The sequence below is a fragment of the Cricetulus griseus genome, chromosome 4, assembly GCF_003668045.3.
Source record: "Cricetulus griseus strain 17A/GY chromosome 4, alternate assembly CriGri-PICRH-1.0, whole genome shotgun sequence".
NCBI lineage: Eukaryota > Metazoa > Chordata > Mammalia > Rodentia > Cricetidae > Cricetulus > Cricetulus griseus.
In genome coordinates, this window is record NC_048597.1 from 96,461,280 (window position 1) to 96,480,583 (window position 19,304).

The 19,304-nt window shown below is 49.0% G+C and overlaps 1 protein-coding gene and 1 long non-coding RNA gene across 2 annotated transcripts; one reads left to right on the forward strand and one right to left on the reverse strand.

Moving 5' to 3' along the window:
- Positions 1–472: 472 nt before the first annotated feature.
- Positions 473–15,170, reverse strand: Hspb8 (heat shock protein family B (small) member 8). The gene is made up of 3 exons (XM_027414191.1): positions 14,277–15,170; positions 7,891–7,954; positions 473–1,474 (listed from the first exon to the last, which is right to left on the reverse strand). The coding sequence occupies exons 1-3, from the start codon at positions 14,641–14,643 to the stop codon at positions 1,315–1,317; spliced, it is 591 nt and encodes a 196-aa protein (XP_027269992.1). The 5' UTR covers positions 14,644–15,170; the 3' UTR covers positions 473–1,314.
- Positions 2,056–11,000, forward strand: LOC118238650. The gene is made up of 3 exons (XR_004769495.1): positions 2,056–3,175; positions 3,503–3,660; positions 9,998–11,000. It is a non-coding gene; the product is annotated as an uncharacterized LOC118238650 (long non-coding RNA).
- Positions 15,171–19,304: the final 4,134 nt, after the last annotated feature.

Below are 19,304 nucleotides of genomic sequence, written 5' to 3' on the forward strand. Positions count from 1 at the left end.
TTTATCTCAGCAACCAGAAAAACAACTATGACATCATCTCATTCTCTTGGGCCAGGAATTGGTGTCTGGACAGACATACAACCCAGTTTTAGGTCAAGGACATCAAAGAAGACATTTACTGGGTTTCTGGGAAATGACAGGTCACGCAAGGAAACCTTTTACCCTTGGCTGTCTCTTCCCCTAAACTGTCACAGGAGGATGAGATACTTGTAATAGGCCCAGCCTATTATTGCAACCATGAGGACAGACTGTAGCCGTGTAGAATCATCACAATGGGCAGAGGCAGAATAGGGGGACTAGAGCTGAAGGAATAGCTCTGCAAACACACATCTAAACTTCCTGTGGAGCTGGCTGAAAGGATTTACGTCCTCCACCCCATTCTCCATTCAGGAATCGCTTAAAGCTGTAATACTCCTGATAGTGTATATCGTAGTGATAGAGCATTTAGTTTCTCATAAAATGAAGCACAATATGCTACGAACATCAGCTCCTTTATTGGTATTATTATTATTTACTGTTATTTTCCCCCTAAACAACAGCACAATTCACACAACAAAGACACACACATTCCCCGCCCCTCCCCCCATACACGATACCACTAGCCTGCATGCCAGGCTGTCTGGCCTTTGCTTGGTTCCTGGTAGAGCTGCTTAGAGACAGCTCTCTGTAAAAATCTGACTTGGACACAGGGGACACAATAACGGGAAACCTTAGTCAGAAATCAACTGAGGGGTTCCCGGAGTCCTTGATGGTGACAGTTTGAGAGCCATGGGGTCATGCCGTATATATGTGGGAAAGGGGCAAAAGGCACTGTTTTGTGTGGCTGATAAATCCCATATGGGGATATTAGACCTGCCTATAAGTTCTCCTAGACAAAAAGTTTAGAAACACACTGGGGTGAGCCAGAGGCTCCATCAATCAAGCCACACATTAGGAGAGCCTAGAGCAGGGATCTGGGTGATGGGACGGTCCCCAGAGAAAAACAACCCTTGAGTTAGCTGTAAGGTAAAGATGTAACATGAAGTGTTCAATCCTCCTTTGCTTGTTTTGCAACTATAGACCGTACAGTGACTTCAACTAGACAAGATGAAGGGACATCCTCCCAATACTGTGACCTAACACAATCAAGCAAGGCCATCCATTGTGTCACCCTGTGGAGACATCTACTACTACATTATCCAGGGACTCTGTGGTCATTCTCGTTTCCCTCCCATCCCCCAACATCTGAGTTCTGCTAAAGTAGTGTATGTACCCTCCAAACCAGAGGCCCCCTGGCACTGGGGACAGGAACAAAGAAGGACCAAGGCTGAATTCTTAGGAACAGGTGACTTCCGGGTTGTCTTGGGGAAGCTCGTGATTGAAGCTGTTCTCTCCAAAGGTTGAGTAAGGAGGGACTTGGGGAGCTTCGATGATAAGCAGACCCTCTGGGGACAGTGAGGCAAATACGGTCACTGGATCCACTTCTGCGGGAAGCCTGGGAGAGCGAAACACAAGATCTTACCCATTTGTTGTTTCCATATAGCTGAAACAATTGCATTTGTTGGGAAGAAAATGTTCTTTTGCATGGAAGTGTGTGCATGTATGTGTTTGTATTGGCGTGTGCAATGGCGTGCACATGAATGTTATGTGTGTGGAGGCCAGAGCTTGGTGTCAGGTTTCTTCCCCTAATTCTTGCCATCCATCTTATTGTTTGAGGGTCTCTCACTCGTTCATTGGTTTGATGAGGCTAACTAGCCTGTGAACTTCAGGGGATCCACATGTCCCCATCTCTTCACCTCTGGTTACAGATCAGCACTATCGTGCCTGTGCCTGGCTTTTATAAGGGAGTCCGGATCTGAACTCAGGCCCCATGTTGTCATCTTTTAGAAGAGTGAATTACATGGGTTCAAGCTTCTGTTTCAGACTCGGGGTAAGTCAGACCGGTTCAGTACCAAAGATGGGACTTCTGTTCTCAAATCTGATTTCACTTCTCACAAGATTTGGGAGGTGGAAGGGGACAGGGTCTCACATAGCCCTGGCTGGCCTTATGACCTTGAACTCCTAGACCTCCTCAGGACTGTGACTGTAGGCATGCGTCACCACGCCCAGTTCTAAGGATTAAAATATTTTTCACTTGTTATTTGGAGTGAATGGAGCTACACGGTATAGGATTTCTTCAACAAACTTGAAATCAAACCATGATGGTGCATTATTGGTCTCAAGAATAAAACACCCCACCACCCGCTGAGCATTTTCAAAGCCCCAGGTGTCACATCTGACTTGTCTGTTCACATTCAGTTGCTAAGAATCCTGCCAAGAAGGTTCTTCTACTGCCCCGCCCCGCTTACAGACAAGGATGTTGAGACTCAGAGATGGCAGGGGATTTGCCCAAGGCTGCACAATTCCCACCAACAAATGGACTCAGAACTAAAACCTTGGGCTCCAAACAGCATGTTCTCCGGCCTCCCCGGCACCAGCCATGTGAAGGAAGGTCGCAGGAGCCGGGACCTGCAGGGACCAGCGACCTCCCCACAGGCCAGACTAGCTCTGTCTATTGTACAGACAGGGAGTGGTCTGCCCACCCCTGAATGTGATCAGGACTCTCCCCGGGGCCCTGGGAGTCATTTCCTGTCATCAGAAGCCCGAGGCCCTGTGAGCCACGTCCACCCAAAGCCACCATGCCAAATCGGAACTCCGAAGATGAACAAAGGTTCTGCTGAAAGGCTTGGATAGTCGCCAAGCCAAGCCAAGCCAAATTTAGGGAAGCAAGAAGACAAAGCCTTGCTGTGAGCCCCTCCCACTGGCCCTCTCGTGGCTCCTCCCACTGCTAGGGAGGGGCCAATTCTGTTTAACCATTTGCTGTGTGCCAGCCAGTAAGCACCTGTGGTACAACCATAGCATGGGCCTTGCTTGCAGGCAAGGAGTCTTGTGTTCAAATTCTGAAGCTTCTCAACTGTCTGAATGTGAGCTGATGACCTGACTTCTCAGATCCTGTTTCCGTGTAGGGAAGAGTGTCAGAAGAGTATCCAGCAGCTGGGTCATGGTGTGAGGATGCCCTACAGTCACTGGCCCTTAATGGTGGCATCCTGACAGTTGTAGATACTTAAAGGCAAGTTGCACAGACATCAGACCCCAAAGACCTTCCTGTTGGCCCAGAAGAACGACCTCGTACATGGAGAAACTGAGGCCTAGAAGTGTGAGTAGACTTGATTAGGGTCTCACCAGAGTGCTGACTTCCCAAGTCAGTGGGAAAAGGGTAAGGAGATCCCATAGGCCCTCATTTGCATCCGAATGCTCCCCTGCGAGTGTTAAATATCCCAGACACCTTTAGGGCCAGAGGACACTAACTGCTTTTCCTTTCCCACTAAGAGCTGGTTTAACATTTGGGCCCCAGGGCAAGCGACCTTTGCTAGTTAGGGGGTGCAGAGTTAGCTTCCTGGGGTTTATTTCCCTCACAGGAGCCTCTCTTAGGGATCACGTTAGGGGCAAGAATTTGACTTTATTAAAAGTGAACCTATCTCAGAGGGAGAAAAAGCCCTCAGCTGGTGATGGGACAGAAATGGAAGTTTGTGAAGCTGAGAAGAGCGAGGACAGTGTGTGAAAGCTGTGATCTGAGCTCCTGTAACCCAGCCGGAAGCTCTGGGGCTTCAGAGGTAGAGCCGCCCGCGTTCAAATCCCAAGGTACCTCTTCAGTTTTACTGGCTAATCAAATTTGTGTGTGGTGTGTGTATGGTATGTGTGTGGTGTGTGTGTGGTGTGTACATGGTGTGTATGGTGTGTGTGTGTGTGTGTGTGTGTGTGTGTGTGTGTGTGGTATATGGTGTGTGGTATGTGGTGTGTGTGTGTGGTGTATGGTGTGTGTATGATCACATATGTGTGCACAAGCATGTGCACATCAGGAGTCAACCGTGGGCATTGTTCCTGAGAAATTGCCCAGCTTGTTTATTATTATTAATTACAATGATGATTAATATTTGTATTATTATTATTATTATTATTATTATTATTATTATTATTTATTATTGAGACCAGATCTATTATGTGGGTTTGGGACTCCCTGATTAGGCTAGGCTGTCAGGCCAGCGAATCCCAGGGATCTTCTTGTCTCTGCCTCCCTAACCCTGGGATTACAAACTCAAGACACCACACTGGGATTTCTTCCCAGGGCTCTAGGGCTGGAGCTCAGGACCTCCGGTGTGGCAAGTACTACACAGATTAAGCTAGCTCCCCAGCCCCCAACTCCCTGTTCTCTTTCATCTCCAGCCCAACAGCCACATCCTACTCTCTCCCTTGAAGATTTTATTTTAGAGTCCACACAAAATTGACAATTCTGCTTCCTTCTGTGTCTTGTCTGTGTTGTGAGCCTTACATTCCTGGTCCGATTTCTCCTTTCTTCTTAAAGACTTTCTGATAATCCAAGCCTATTCTTTACCAGCACTTCAGTTCTATCATCACCCACCCCTCTAAATTTCAGTGTCTTCATCGACAAGGAGAGTTTAATAACCTTAATGGGATCCTTTTAATGGCTAAATAGGATTAAGTCTGTAGACCTCATAATATGGCCGTGGCATATCACAGATGTCAGCAAAGGACTGACCAGATACCTGGGAGGGTGTGAGACAGGGAGAACAGTGAGTGCTTTGATGAACAACCTCCCTACTGACTTCCTGCATCCTGTTTCCTGTTTCTCCTCCAAGCTGGGGGTAGAAAAGAGCCTGCTTCCAACCTGCTAAGCAACCCCAAACCTCTCTTTCAAAACCCAACACAAACAGGCTTCTGAGATGCACTTCCAAGCCCAAGCCGTTTGCTGTAGCACTCTGCAGAGGTGGCATCCCCCAAGGACCCCAGGCTTGCCTAAATTAAATTTTCTGTCCTCTGGGACTTTTCCTGGGAAAGGCAACCAGGTTCCCTGATGCTGACCCAAGTCTATCCCAGTCTCCAGCCTGACTCTTTGACAGATGTCTCCCATCTGGCAGAGCCACTCTTGTGTGGCTCTAACCTTGGGGCACCTTGCTAATATTAATCCCCACCACCCAACACTTCATTCTAGTCCTCCCAACTCTCTAACAGCCCATGTGAGAGGGAATGCTGGGGATGCAACCTTGGAATAGCTACCCAGGTCGCTCTAAGAGAACCATTAATTTTATCTTAATATGGGGCCAGGTCTCTATACCAGGGCTGGGAGTCAAAATACTCAACAAGTAAATGGCACAGCTGGACACTGACCATTCAGAATGGATGGATGGATGCACGCTATGCAGACGAAGGACACCCCTGGGAACCCTCAGTTGGTGGAGTAGGAGGTTTGGGTAGTCCTAGGGGTATAGAGTGAGACTCAATCTTTATCATCAACTTCCTTGGACCTCAGAGAAGAAAGCTGCAGAGTGGAGTAAGTTGGGGAGGACCATGATGGAGACAGCACCATTTCATAGACTGAGGGGAAAGGCAGAGCGCCTCCAGAATGCAAGTGCTTTCTCACTTCTGTGCTGTGTGCTCTCCGTGGCCACACCACTCTCCCCATTACAATGTTTTTCTCAGACATTTGTCATTCATGGAAAGCTAACTAACACAGGCAGTCCATGTGTCAACAACTCACCCCTCAGCAGCTGAGTAGCTATACGAGCTTCAGCAACTTGAGCATTTTCTATCTAATCACTGACTTTCCAGAGCTGCTTCCAGCATGGCCTCTGAGGTGGGGGAAATCCACAGGAAACTGGCATGTTTTGTTTGAGACAGGGTCTCACTGTTTAGTCCTGGATAGCCTGTGTAGCCTGGGTGGGCCTCTAGCTTGTAACAATATTCCTTTCTCAGCCTTCAGAGTTCCGGGACTATAAGCTTTGGACAGTGTGTGTGTGTGTGTGTGTGTGTGTGTGTGTGTGTGTGTGTGTGTGTGTGTGTTAATGTGAGTGTGAGGGAATGTGCACTTGGAATGTGGAGGCCAGAGCAGGACATTGGGTGTCAATGCCTTGTCCCTTGAGGCAGGGTCTCTCACAGGAAGCTCACCCCTTCAGCTAGGCCGGCAGGCCAGTGACCACTCAGCCCTCCTCTGCCCCTCAATGCCAGGGTTACAGGCATGTACAGCCACGGCCAGCTTTGTACATGGGTACTGCAGATTCAAACTCAGGTCCTCATGCTTACAGAGCAAAAGCTCTTACCCAGTGTGTCACTCCCCACCCCCTGTATGGTTTTAAATATGGATCGATTCACCATGTTCCCTGTTGGATCTTTCTCAGCTCTTCCCTGTTTGGGATTCTGTGCTGAGCCGGGGTGTGAGCCTCTGAAAGGAGAGACATCAGTGCCCCCCCCTCCTTCCTTCTTTCTCAGTTCTGTTTGATCTAGAGCTGGGGAGAGAGGTGAAGGTTGTGGATTCTGGCAAGCCAGCAAATGTAAGAAGAAACTGATTGGTATTTGCCTTATCAGGAAGTTTCCAAGGGTTTCCCAGAACTGTGGGGGTTATGAGGCTGGGGTCAGGAAAGGACACATGCATTCGGAGACTGGGATGCGGGCTCCCAAGGCTGAAAGAAATCTCAGAATTCAGCTGGTGCAATCTCTCTGCCACAGGATGTCTTTGCCAGGACTAGCGTGGAGCTCAGACACCATCATAAGAACCTCAGCAACCAACTGCCTGCATGAGGCCCCCTAAGGCTATCTGCCATTGCCTTTGAGGACAATGGAGCAGTATCCCTTTATCAGAGGAGAATACAGACCTGTTGGGGGGGCAGTGCTAAAACCTTACTATAGACCTTAGCCTTGCCCTTTCATCTACTGGAGATTTACTTCCTCCAGAATATAGGGAGGGCTTGCAATGCATCATCTTCCTGTGGTATACTTTTACTTCAGAGGCCAAGATGGTGATACCTGTGAAAGACCTCAGGGCCAGAAATACACCAGTGAGTGATGCTGATTGGAGAGAGGGTTCATGACAGGCACCCAGGCCACTAATGCAGCCAGCATCCTCCATTAAGCCTTCTCTTCCTACGGGGACTGCCAGTTAGGGGATGTGGCCATGCTTCATCAGCTCAGCTTGGTTGCCTGCTTACTGCTCTCCTAAGACCAGAACTAACGAGAATTCCCTCCCTTAAGTCAAACTTGTCTTTCCCCTAGAGCAGTGCCTCAGCCTCCAAACCTCCATGGTGGGTGAGAGTGATCCCAGGAAACCAGACAACAGTTTGAATCAATATTTTCAGGCATACAGGTATTATCTTAGCTGTAGTGGATGATAGCTTATTGGAGGGGCCACGGAGATGGCTCAGTGTGCAAGACTACTTGATGGGCGCATGAGGATCTGAGTTCAAATTCCCAGCACCCATGATAAAATCAGGGGAGGCAATGTATGCTAATGACCCGGTGTTGTGGGAGAGAGAGGTAGGAGGCTTGGTGTGGGCTTTCTGGCTTCTAGTCCAGCTCTAGGTTCAGTGAGAGAGCCTGTCTCAAGAGGAAAGGGTAAAGAATGATAGAGCAGGACTCGGGATATCTGCCTCTAGCCTCTATGTGAGTACAAAAGTCCATGTCCTCCACAACACACACGCGCGCGCGCGCACACACACACACACACAATACTAGGAGACCAGGGTTAAGTGGGTCTTACTTTGGTGATGATCGGCACCCTCCTGTCTATGCCTCCTGGGTGGGTGAGCATTCCAGTAAGAAGCGTAAGACAGACAATCATTTTGCCTCTCTGTTCTCTGGTGGGGTCAATGCCCTCTTCACAGGATACTGAGCCGATGAGATGAGATGATAATCTAACCCCCTCACTTGGGAGCCCCTATTGCAGGTTTATTATGACAGCCTCTCCCCTTGAGGTATGAGAATTCAATTCCTTGCCTGGGTATATCTCCCAAGAAATCAGGACCCCAGAGTTGAGTCCCACCCTTGATGCCTGCTGGAGGTCCACCCTGCAAGGGTACTTACTGGATTTTCTTGGTGAAGTTCTTGGAGACAATTCCACCTTCCTGCTGCTTCTCTTCGTGTTTGCCTGGAAGACAGGAGCATGGCCATGTGTTAGAATCTGTATCCTTGGGCCTCATTCTGAATTTGGGCTTGAATTCAAATTCTAAGCTGTTCTTGCCTTCTTTGGTAGCTTAGGAGTAGTGTGGAGTTCAGGCTTCGTTTGGCATGCAGACTCAAGCCCACCTCCCAGGATGGTGGAAGACAAGTTAATATGATGGACAGGAGAGAGGACATTGATGACGCTTTGTTGACAATTGCTAAACTGGGACACCTGTTCCCTAATTTCCAGCCTCCTACTTAACTTCTACCTCCTAGCTGGCCAGAAGGTCCCAGGAGCTAGCATTGAAGATCTGTCAGTAAGGTAAAAGGAAGAAATAAAGCCACCCAGCACCCTTCCCTGGCTCTCTGGATCACTTTCTTTCTCCTGTTGTAACTGAAGTGCAAACTAAGGTCCCAGAGTGGGTTCAAGGTCACCCAGAAGGTGCGTGCCTGCTCTGGCCTTTGATCAGAACTCACTGGGTCACTGCCAAATGCTCTGGCTCCTGCCCCTCCACCCTCAGATTTGCATCAAGCCTTCTACACCACCTTATCCAGCCTGGAAATTATGCTTCCATCTGCTGGACACACCCAACGTCTCCTAAGGGACCTCTCCTCAGAGAGACGAATACTACCAGCCACGCCCCTTAAGGGCTCCTTCTCCCAATTATGGAGATGAAAATGGAATTATGAGAAGGGCTTCAGACCAAGCTGGCTTTTATACTGCAATTCACACAGCAAATCGTAATCCTCTCAACTCTCCTCATTCTTTGTTGTCTTCTTTTAAAGTAGGGTGTCTTAAATTTCTCTTTAAACAAACAGGATTAGTGCTTGGCTGTGCCATCTGTCAGCACCTGTCCTTTGCACACTCCACTCCTTTTTGAGGTCACATTCCAGAGCCCAGGCTCTGCATTCCCACTCAGGAGGCCTTCCGGGCAAGCTTCAGAATCCAGACTATAAATACCCAGGGGGATTGCAGCATCTCGTGGAGGTCCAAATTGTCTTAAACTCATCATTTACAGGTGATTGCATTAGTAATACTTTGTACCATTAATCATTCCTTTAATAACCTTTTCTGATTACAAGATAATGCATATGTATGTTAGAAAGTGTAGGAAATAAATTTACAAGGAAAAATAACACCACAATCACCCACAGTCCCATTCTCCCCCCCCCCCAGCCTGTTTACATCTTCAGACATAGAAAATGCTTCTTAAAGACCTATGGATTTTTCTAGAATACAGCCATACATCACACATCATACCAAAGGGATCATTCTATACACCGGCTGGAAATCAGTTCTATCTGGCTGAGAAATTATGATTACTTATCCATTTTCCCCAAATACTCTTCAACAGCATGATTGTGGGGAGGGCACAGAGCAATTCTCAGTTGCTTACTCACCTTACTGTTGCCTTTTAAATTAACTTATTAATTTTGTGTGCTAAGTATGGATCATGTACCATGGAAATCAGAGGACAGCTTGCAGTAATCGAACTCAGATAGCCAGGCTCAGAAGCAGGTAGGTGCCTTTTACCTGCAGAGCCATCTTGTGGGGGGGGGGGGGCTCCTTCTTTGATTTTGAGACAGGGTCTCTCATGGAACCTGGAGCTCACCGAATGGTTTATGCTGGTTGGCCAGAAAGTACCTGGACTCCTCCTGCTTCTGCCTCCAGTGCCCAGGCCGCTCTAGCCAGCTTTTATGTAGATGTTGAGTACTAGAACTCAGGACCTCTCCATTTTTAATGGCTGCATCTTATTCCACTGGAGGACTCCATCATGGCTTCCTTAGCCAGCCTCTTACTTTGTGGCACTGACGAGGCTTCCAACAACGGAAGCCTCCTCTCTGCACTAAAAATCCTTGCAACTTGATCTTCACACCAAACGCGGTGACTTCTGGGATTTGAGCCAAGCTTGAGACCTTCTAAGGCCTGACCTGTATTGCTCCATGGTCCTTAGGAAAAACCATTCTATTTGTCCTCCCATGTCAGGGAGGAAAGGTATACTGACCGGAATCCACTTTTAAATTGCAGTGTCTGGAGGCCAGAACTCTCTGTTCTGTGTATGTGCTGTCAACCCAAGAGGCTATTCTGTTCAACTCTGTGACAATCATCGGCTCTGTGCCTGTGGCCACTGTCTGTTCTCTGGTCCCTTCCCTGAGGCCTGGGCCTTGAAGAAGCCTGCTTCCACTGGGGACAGGCCAGGGCCTCTGACTCAGCTCTTCTGCACCCTGCCCTCCTTCTGCTGGCCTGGTAACTGCTGGAGGCAACGATGAAGATGACGAAGCACTAACCGCCAGCTCACACAGACTCTGCCAAGTTGCAGCCTCTGAATTTACTCTGTCATTCTGTCTACCCCATTGTTGTTTTGCATCTGTTCAGTAAATGACTCGAGATGCTATATAATAAAATCAACATTGTGTGGGATGATTTTGCCTAACAGCAGGCCAGTTTCAGGGAAGCGGGGCTCGGCTGTAACGTTTGGTAGGTCAGGCATATTGACCCAGTGCATTTCGGCTTGGGATACTTGGGATTTATGATGGGGTCTCTGGGGCCCTCCTCTCACAGTAAGCCAAGGAGCACCTGTGTAGTCTGGACTTGGTGTCAACCACCCTTCTCAGCAACTCACTTATGCCAACTCCTTTAGGCAGGAACTTTATTACCACCACTGTATGGATAGACAAACTGAAATTCAGAGAGGTTCCTAAGTCTGTGGCCACACCACCCTGAACATGCCCTGTCAGGTGATGTGCCTGAGGCCAAACACCCTGAAAATGACAGAGCAAAGGGTGCCAGAGTCCTGGGAGCAGGATGCCAATCCCTGCTCAGACGTTTCCTGACAGGGCTCTACCCTTCTCTGAGTCTCAGTCTGCTCTTCTCTAAAATGTTCTGAAAATGATGTTACCGGAGCCCTGGGAGAAGCCATGGAGTGAGCCACACAGCCTGTGCAAGTTGCACAGCTGAGCCTTGTCACTCACTTTGACGTTTAGGGAAATGGGGCTCCTCAGAATCCATGTTCTGAAAAGGGGTGCAGGCCAGGGGGAGGGAGGGAGGGTCTCTGGGCAGGAAAGACTCCAAGGTTTCCATAATGAGGGCCTGTGAAAGAGGCGGGTCATCTTGGCATTCATTTGCATAAGTGCATTGCTTATTGGGCATCTGATGTTAAACTAGCATTGCTTCTTGGGCATCTGATGTTAAACATTTATTAGCTTGCTTTCTGATTTATGTCTTATACCATCAGACTGTTTTCCTTTTTGTACACAGAAGAAAGAAATGATGACTGTTTGTACAGAAAGACCTCTGCCAATCCCAGGACAGAACAGATCTCTTGCAACTGTGACATTTCTCAGGTGTCCTAAAGAGCTGTGGCTGCACTATGGGGCAGAGTTGTGAGAAGACCCATCAAGGAAAGGTGCTGTTTCCAGGGAGAGGAGAAGCCCTGGGACCAAGGCAAAACCTTTCCAGTCTTTCCTTAACCAAGGCCTGGCCCAGAAGGGATCATTCTTGGCTGGTGGCTGCAGGGTAGGGGTAGGGGAAGGTGATTCGTGATGGAAATCATGAACCCACATTTTCCAAACACTTTCCTGGAGCGGGGTCTTCCTACATGGTCAGATAAGATGGGGCTGACTCTTAATATCTGTAAACTGTATGGACAAGGGGAGGCTCTGAGAAGCCCTGCAATGAGGCAGAGGCTTACTTATGATTCTGGCTCATCGGGCATCATCTGCAATTCAGAACAACCTTTCATCCATTCCCTAGACACCCGGAAGCAGATGATGAGGCAAATCTGACCTAGCCCCCTTCTTTGTGAGGCAGCATTGATGCTGAGTTCCAGGATTGAGGGTGGGAAGTCTAAACAGCTTCACAGTCAGAACTAGAGTCAGTCAGTGAACCTCTAGGCCGGGACTATCTTTAAAATATTATATACTGCCAGAGAGGAAGTAGGTGGTTGGTCGTGCTGGGTGAGTTAGCCTCTGTAGGCCTGCCTCAGTTTCACTATCTGTAAAATGGGCAGGGGTGATGTTACATACCTACCCACACTTCTAAAAAGCATCATGAGTAACCTCCCAGTAAGCCAATCCGAGTGGTCAGTGAGCAAAGGTCTGGTCTGAACTGCTTGTGCTTATTGCATGATGTAGGTAGGATACTGACTCTGCTCCCTGGCTCCCCTTTAAAAGCTGCTTTTGCAGGGAGCCCCAGACCTTAGTTCTTAAACTCCTATCAGGGAAGAAAACTTTTGCATGCACCTTCAGTGGGTTTGAAGTCTGTATAGCTGGGGCTGCAATTAGCTGCACAAGTACAGGATTTATCTTTTTGTCTTAGTTCCAGTGTTCCCATTTCACAGACAGAGACAGTGAGGCTCTGTGATACACCCCCAAGCCTCTGGATCACTAGGGTTCCTACTTGAGATCTCAGCTGGTGGCTGCCAGACTCCACCTGTTAAGGAGTACCTTCAGATAAGGCTTCAGGGTGTGGGCGATCTGGAAGCCTCTGCATTAAACAACCGTCATTAAAACTGAACAAGGGTGGGGTGGTGATGACCTCAATCTGCAGGATGCTGTACTAACTCCATTTTACAGATGTTCTGGACTTATCTTCTGCATTTACTACATCTTCCCACTAGCCTCATGTGACAGGAATGACCATAATTCCCATTGCACAGACAGGGAAACTGAGGCTCCTAGTTGGTATCCATTTGGCTACCTCACAGCCTGGTTGGAATTTGAACCTAGGTCTCATAGTGTTTATCATTTATTATCTACTGGGACCTCCCTACATGCCCACACCATGGCTACCGCTGTATTTCTGTTTACAAAAACAAACTTAATATCCATGCACCCACTATATAAATATTGCCCTGTTGGAAGCTACCTCCACCCTTCCTGAGGACCAGTGGAGACCTCCATGTCCAAAAAGGAACAAGACAGCTGAAGAATAGCCCGTCCTGTTGGTTAGCCAGCAGCCGAGCTAGTGTTGGCTCACCAGCCAGTGCCGAGCCCACACCCACGTCAGCACGTGCCCCGGTGTGCCTGCCCCACCACACCCACACTCACAACCTTTGATGTTCACAATTCTATTCCAAGTGACTTTAATCCACCCCCACCCTCCAGGCCCCCTTGAACACTGCTGGGGCTTGTCTCTGCTCAGCTAGTGCTTACAGCAGGCTTGCTATTGATTTTCTGGCTTCAGGCCCCTGCCAGGAACAAGTTCTTTTTAATGGCCTGTTAATTGGAAGGGAGGCAGAAAGCTGAGGCCCATCTCACCAGGGGCCAGGCTTCCTGTCTCCTCTGTCTTTTCCCCCCAGCGGATTCGTTCTCCCAGAGTGCAATGGGGTAGGGAAAGCCCTGGGCCTGACGCTGTGGCCAGGCCTAAGCTCTGCTCTGGTCCTTTTGCTGACTCACTGGATGACCTGGGACAAGGCCTCCTCAGCTGCAAGATGGGAGTAGATAGTCAGGGGATGAAGGGTCACAGGAAGTTGATTTTTAACTGGTTTTTCTTGTTGTTGCTGGTGCTGGTGGTAGTAGGGTTAATTTGTGTGTTTTTATAACTCAGCTTAGAAACTTGGCTCAAACGAATAAATAAATAAGCAAACAAATAAATAAATAGATGGCTAGATAGATCCCTTCTGTCCCTCAGTTCCCAAGGCAGCCTGGGTTGGAACCCTTTGCTACCTTGAGCAAATTATGCTAGACTCTGCTGACCTCCATTTCCTAAGTCCAAAGGGGACAGGTGGACAGTTAATGCAGCCACCTCCTCTGGCTATATTAACACAGGTGCTACCTGATGCTGGGTTTCTGGCTTCTGGTACCAGGCAGACACCTCTTTACCAAGGTTAGCAGCTGTAGTGCTGTCATAACCATCCAGCCTCAGTTTCCTACTCTTGTTGATAGCATGGCGACTCAGCATTCATCCTGCCCCACTCCCCCGACCCCAGTGTTGTGGCTTTGGGGTATGGTAACCCCTGTTCCTGTGTCTTCAGAAGTCCTCCACGAATCAATCTATTCTTCATATTAAACTGTCTACTTCAAAATTGCCAATCTGGTCCCTGCCAGTTCTCTCAGGTGGGCACCATGCCCTGAGGACCCCAGCTACTGGGTCACATTCATTCTCTTTCTGTCCCCCATTGAGAAGCACGTGTCTCTAATGATAACATTGTGGGCTGCATTCCTGAGACCTGAGGTCACCTGTGCCACGTTGTCTGTCACAGGTCCCTTTTACTGAAGTTGCGTCTAGGTTGAACACACACACACACACACACACACACACACACACACACACACACACACGCCCTGGCTGTCTGTCCCTCACTCACCTGACACCTCTACGTATCCATCCTTGGTCTTCACCATCAGCTCTTCAGGTTTGAAGCTGTGCACGTTGACACACACTTTCCAGGGCTCCCCGGGGAAGGGTGGGGGGCTCCTGCCCTCAGCAGGCACTCCAAACCTGGCTGTGGCTGTAGGCCCCCGGGGCACCATGCCGGATCTTAGGGTTCCGGGCCAGGCAGATGAGAGCCGAGGCAAAGCCCAATCAGGCCAAGGGGCTGTCAAGTCATCTGGGAAGGGGTCCATGCCAAAGCCATCGTCCAGCAGGCGGGAAGAGAGCGGTGAGTCCCGGAAGGGGTCTCTGCGCAAGCGGCTTGGGTAGGAGCACGGGAAAGGCAACTGCCCATCAGCCATGGTGTCTGCTGAGCTGAGGGGAAATAGAGGCTCAGAGAGACAGAGCCACCTACCCAAGATCACACAGCAAGGTGATGTGGCTTGAGATGGTTTTCAGAGTTTAGTCCTCCGCTTCAGAAAATTCTGATCTTCTGTTAGCCACAAGCCCAACCATCCGCTGCCCAGAAGGGAGCTGGGATCCTGGCTCACAAATGTGACCCACCAAGCAGGCCCAGCAGAATCCCAAAGGGCCTCTGTCTGTCCCACCTCACCAGGCTATCAGCAAGTCACCCGCCTCCCAGGCTTCCCAGGCTCCCAGCCAGGGCCGCTGCTGAGGTCTTGAGCACAGCCAGGAGTTTAATAAACCTCAGGGACGTGCGCCTAGAAACTTCTCCTGGCTTCTGGGCTGGGAGCCTTGTATTTATTTGCTGCTGGGGGCTGGGGGCGGGTTTTGCAAGCACCTCCTGTCCCAGGAGTATTCGAAGGTGATGAACCAGCCCCTGAGAATCCGCTGAGAGAACAACTGGGCTCCGGGAGCGGGTGGAGAGCTGGGAGGGGCCGTGGCGTCCGAGTCTAGCCAGCCTCTCCCGCACTCTCTCCTCCCCGTACTCAGCTCCGCCCCGCCCTCCCTCTGACTCCAGCAGCGTCCACTCCAGGCACTAGTGTCCCACAGGGCACTAAAGCCAGACTATTAATAACCCTCCGCCTGGCTGAGTGTTCAGGTCATACTCTGGAAATACCATCCCCAGAACATGTTCTATCTTGCCTCCCACCCTGGGGACCCACAGAAGAAGAGAGACATCGGCCCATTAGATTGAAAAGTAGATGGAATCCCCACTTACAGTTTGACCAAAGGTATCTCCGACTTCTGAGAGTGACCAACAACAACATATCATGATTTTTCTTTAATGACACTTGTTAAGTCATATAAAAAAAAAAAACCTGACAGAGTGTCTATTGGGATAGGAAGGTCTTGGAGCAAGAGAAGAAATTGGGCTCAACTCCCAACACTGCCTGGAGGCAGAATGGGGGTCAATGTATGAGAAATGACTGAGGGGGATCCAGGGGTCTGAGGGATTCTGGATAAACTGACCTAACTGCATTCCTCTAAGGATAGGCTGGGGTGGCCAGACCTCACCTGAAAACTAGAAGAGGAAAAGCAATTGATCTGGCATGGGGGTGGAGGGGTGGTCATATAGGGAACCGTGGGGGTTGTGGCTAAACTGACATGTTCTTGTTAAAAGTAGGTGAAGGCAATGAACGCCTGGCCCTCCCTCTGAGGAGGAGTCTGGCTGACGTTTGGTCAAGGGAAGAGTGTTGCTCAGTGGTAACATTACTCCCAGGCATGCCTGAGCTGCTTGTTTCCCACCTGCGAAATGGGCAGGAGAGGAGCCTACTTGGGGATGCGTCATCAGGAATGCATGATGTCACATACTTGGTAGAAGGATCTGTGTTCATAGGCTTTCAACTTTCAACTTATCAGTTGTGTAATGTTTTCTCTTAAGCACTTCATAAACATTAGCCGGTGGAACCTCCCCCACCCACCACCACACAGATAGCTAAGGGCTCTACTACTGTCCTGTTTGGCAGCAGAGCAAACCATCATAAGTCATAACTTTTTAAAAAACTTTTATTGATTGACTGTGGTACTGGAGGCAGAACTCAGCCTTACACAAGCTGGATAGCTGCATCCTAACCCTCTCCTTCCATAAAATCACTTTATTGTGATGGGTTCACAAATAAAGACATCGCACAGCTGGTTTAAGCTAGCCACCTGGACACCTGCCCTGTCCCCATCTCAGAGTGAACCTCTATACAGATGGCCGTGCCCAAGTACTGGAGCTTCATGTTTTATGTCCTCACTCACTCAGTTACATTTCTAGTCACATATCCACCACACAGAACAAACAACAACAAAACAGTCACAAACTATTGCTTTCTAGCCTCTTTCATGACTCGTGTGTCCTTTTCTTGCATTCCTTCTCTATCACCTAATAAGTCCCCTCTTGGTGTCCTTTCTAAAGGTTACTATGTTGTCCTACTATGATATCCCTCATATGGGATCTTAGTCTGTAATATATATATATATATACACACACACACACACACACACACACACACACACATATATATATATATATATATATATTTACACACACACACACACACAAAGGTAGAGAAGCAGGTAGAGAAACCCTTTTACTTCCTTATTCTTTGTTTTCAAATAGCATCTCATTAATCTACCTAGGCTGGCCGTGAACTCACTCTCAGCCTACTCTACCTGTGAGCTTCATGCTTCAGCCTCCTGAGCATCTTGGATTACAGGCCAGCACCACCAGGCTGGGTTTATATTTTTATCCTAAGTAACAGTAATAACTGCCTGGATGTACTATTCTCCAGATGGCATATTAGTTCTGAAACTCCCAATCCAGGAAGAACCATTTCTAGAACTCTCTGCTCCAAGTTTCTAGAATTCCTTGTTCCCCCAGACCTCTGGGAGAATGGATTTACAAATCTTCTTTTAGCCTTGGGTTTGGGGTTCCAGTCTTTGCACCGTCCTCAACAGGTGGGCAGCTTGGGACATGTCATTTTCCCTTTGTGAGCCTACGGGTCCCAAGCTGTGCTTTCTTTATGGGGTGAGGGTGTTGAGGAATTTGAGTCACAGGTAGAAAAGTCATTTTGATAGGAAGCTTTTCTTGTATGAGGCACTTTACTCAAAATAAGAATACAGAACACAAGGGTCGGGGGTGGGGAGGTGGAGAGATAGCTCAGAGTTTAAGAGCACTGACTGCTCTTCCAGAGGTTCTGAGTTCAATTCCCAGCAACCACATGGTGGCTCACAACCATCCGTAATGAGATCTGGTGCCCTCTTCTGGCATGCAGATGTATATGCAGGCAGAACCCTATATATGTAATAAAAATAAATAATGAAGAATACAGAACAGAATCACTCCACTGTGCCTTTCACTGTCATGAGCCACTGCAGGCATGGCAGGAAATGTTCACAACACTGTCTTTGTTACCATCACCCCACTTTTCAGGTGGGGAGAGCTGGCCCCGGCACACAGATGTGGGATGGCAGGAGCCCTGGTGGGAAAGCTAATGTTTTGAATCTTGGCTCTGTTTAGAGTGGGTGGACTGAGATGTCTCCTTCCCCCAGCTTTTGCCCAGTGGAGAGAGGGGCCCCCTGTCCTGGCATGACGTGTCCCCCCGCTACTGGGTGGCCTTGATGCAATGTGGGATGAGCTCATGGTGCCAGAAACCTTAAGCTGACGTCATGGCTGGGCACAGACTGCAGCTGGGAGGGGCTGAGTGAGTCTGCAGCTAATTATGAGGGGAGTCACCCTGGACGATGAACAGGGAGAAATCTGGCCCTGCCTGAGACCAGGCAGGGGCTGGGGTGGGGTTCCAGAGTGCTGTCTCTGGCTGAGCGTGTGTGGATTTGGGTGGGTGTTGTGTGTGTTTACGTGCTGCTGGGCTGTCCTGATTGTGGGAGTGTTTGAGGGTGTGCTCTACAAGGCTTTCTTTTTCCCTCCCAGGCCTCATCGCACAGCTTCATTGAAAACTTGTAGAAGACCCAGATGGGGAAAGTCTGACAGAAGTGGGGAGTGCTCCTCCATCCTGGCCCGTGCCTTTCTCTCTCCCGTTCTTTCATCCCATGTAGCCCAGGCAAACCTTGAACTCCTTACATAGTAGATGGTGACTTTGAACTCCTGACCCTTTTGTTTGTTTTTCGACACAGGGTTTCTCTGTGTAGCTTTGGAGCCTGTCCTGGAACTCACTCTGTAGACCAGGCTGGCTTCAAGCTCTCAGAGATCCACCTGCCTCTCCCTCCCAAGACCCTTCTTACCTCAACCCCTTTAAGTGCTGTGATTACAGGGGTCTGGAAAAGGAACCCAAGGCTTGGTGCATGTTGGATCAGCCTTTTACCACCTGAATCGCAGCCCCTCTATTCCTTGTGGTCAGGAGACAGGAATAGCAACGCTTAGCATTCATGGGGCTAGGTGCCACCTTCTGCCCTTGGCACTTTGAACTTACCTTTCAGCTCATCTAATTGTCCCCACAAACTGGTGAGTGAGGGGCCTTTAGTGTCTTCACTTCACAGACGAGAGCTGCCGACTTGCCTAACTCTGTGTGCCTTCTTAAGTGACAAAGCTCAGATTCCAACTGAGGCCTTTGGCTTTGACCATCATGCTCTCTGAAATCAGACTTGAGGCTCAAGTTTACACAGCACTCACTGCCAATGTACCAGGCCCTTACTAGTTCACCAGGGTTTTTGTTTGTTTGTACAGGTCCACATCTTCCTGTGTGGTTCAGATTGGCCTGCAATTTGATATCTTCCTGCCTTAGCCTTCTGAGGGCTCGGGTTATAGCTCTGTGTCACTACGTCCAGCTCCATCATTTTTATTCATTACCTCAGTCGTCATAGTCCAGAGAGGTGAAGTCACCTTCCCCAGGTCACACAGCCAGTGGGATATGGAGCTCTTATAATAACCACATAGGGATGATATCACCCAGACCTTGCCCTGTAGTCCTCTCTACCTTCTGGCATCCTTTTCTGGGCTCTTACTACATCCCTGGGCCAGACCAGCTTTCTCCTTGGGCAAACTGAGAAGTGAGGCAGCTGCTAACTCTGCTGACTGAGCCACCTGTTGAGAAGTAAGATGACATGTGGGGACAGT

Coding starts and splice junctions, on each gene's coding strand:
- Hspb8 (XM_027414191.1), bottom strand. CDS start 14,643: ATGGCTGATGGGCAGTTGCCTTTCCCGTGCTCCTACCCAAGCCGCTTG. Junction 7,955..14,276: donor TGGATACGTAGAGGTGTCAG/GTGAGTGAGGGA, acceptor CCTGTCTTCCAG/GCAAACACGAAGAGAAGCAG. Junction 1,475..7,890: donor AACTTCACCAAGAAAATCCA/GTAAGTACCCTT, acceptor TCGCTCTCCCAG/GCTTCCCGCAGAAGTGGATC.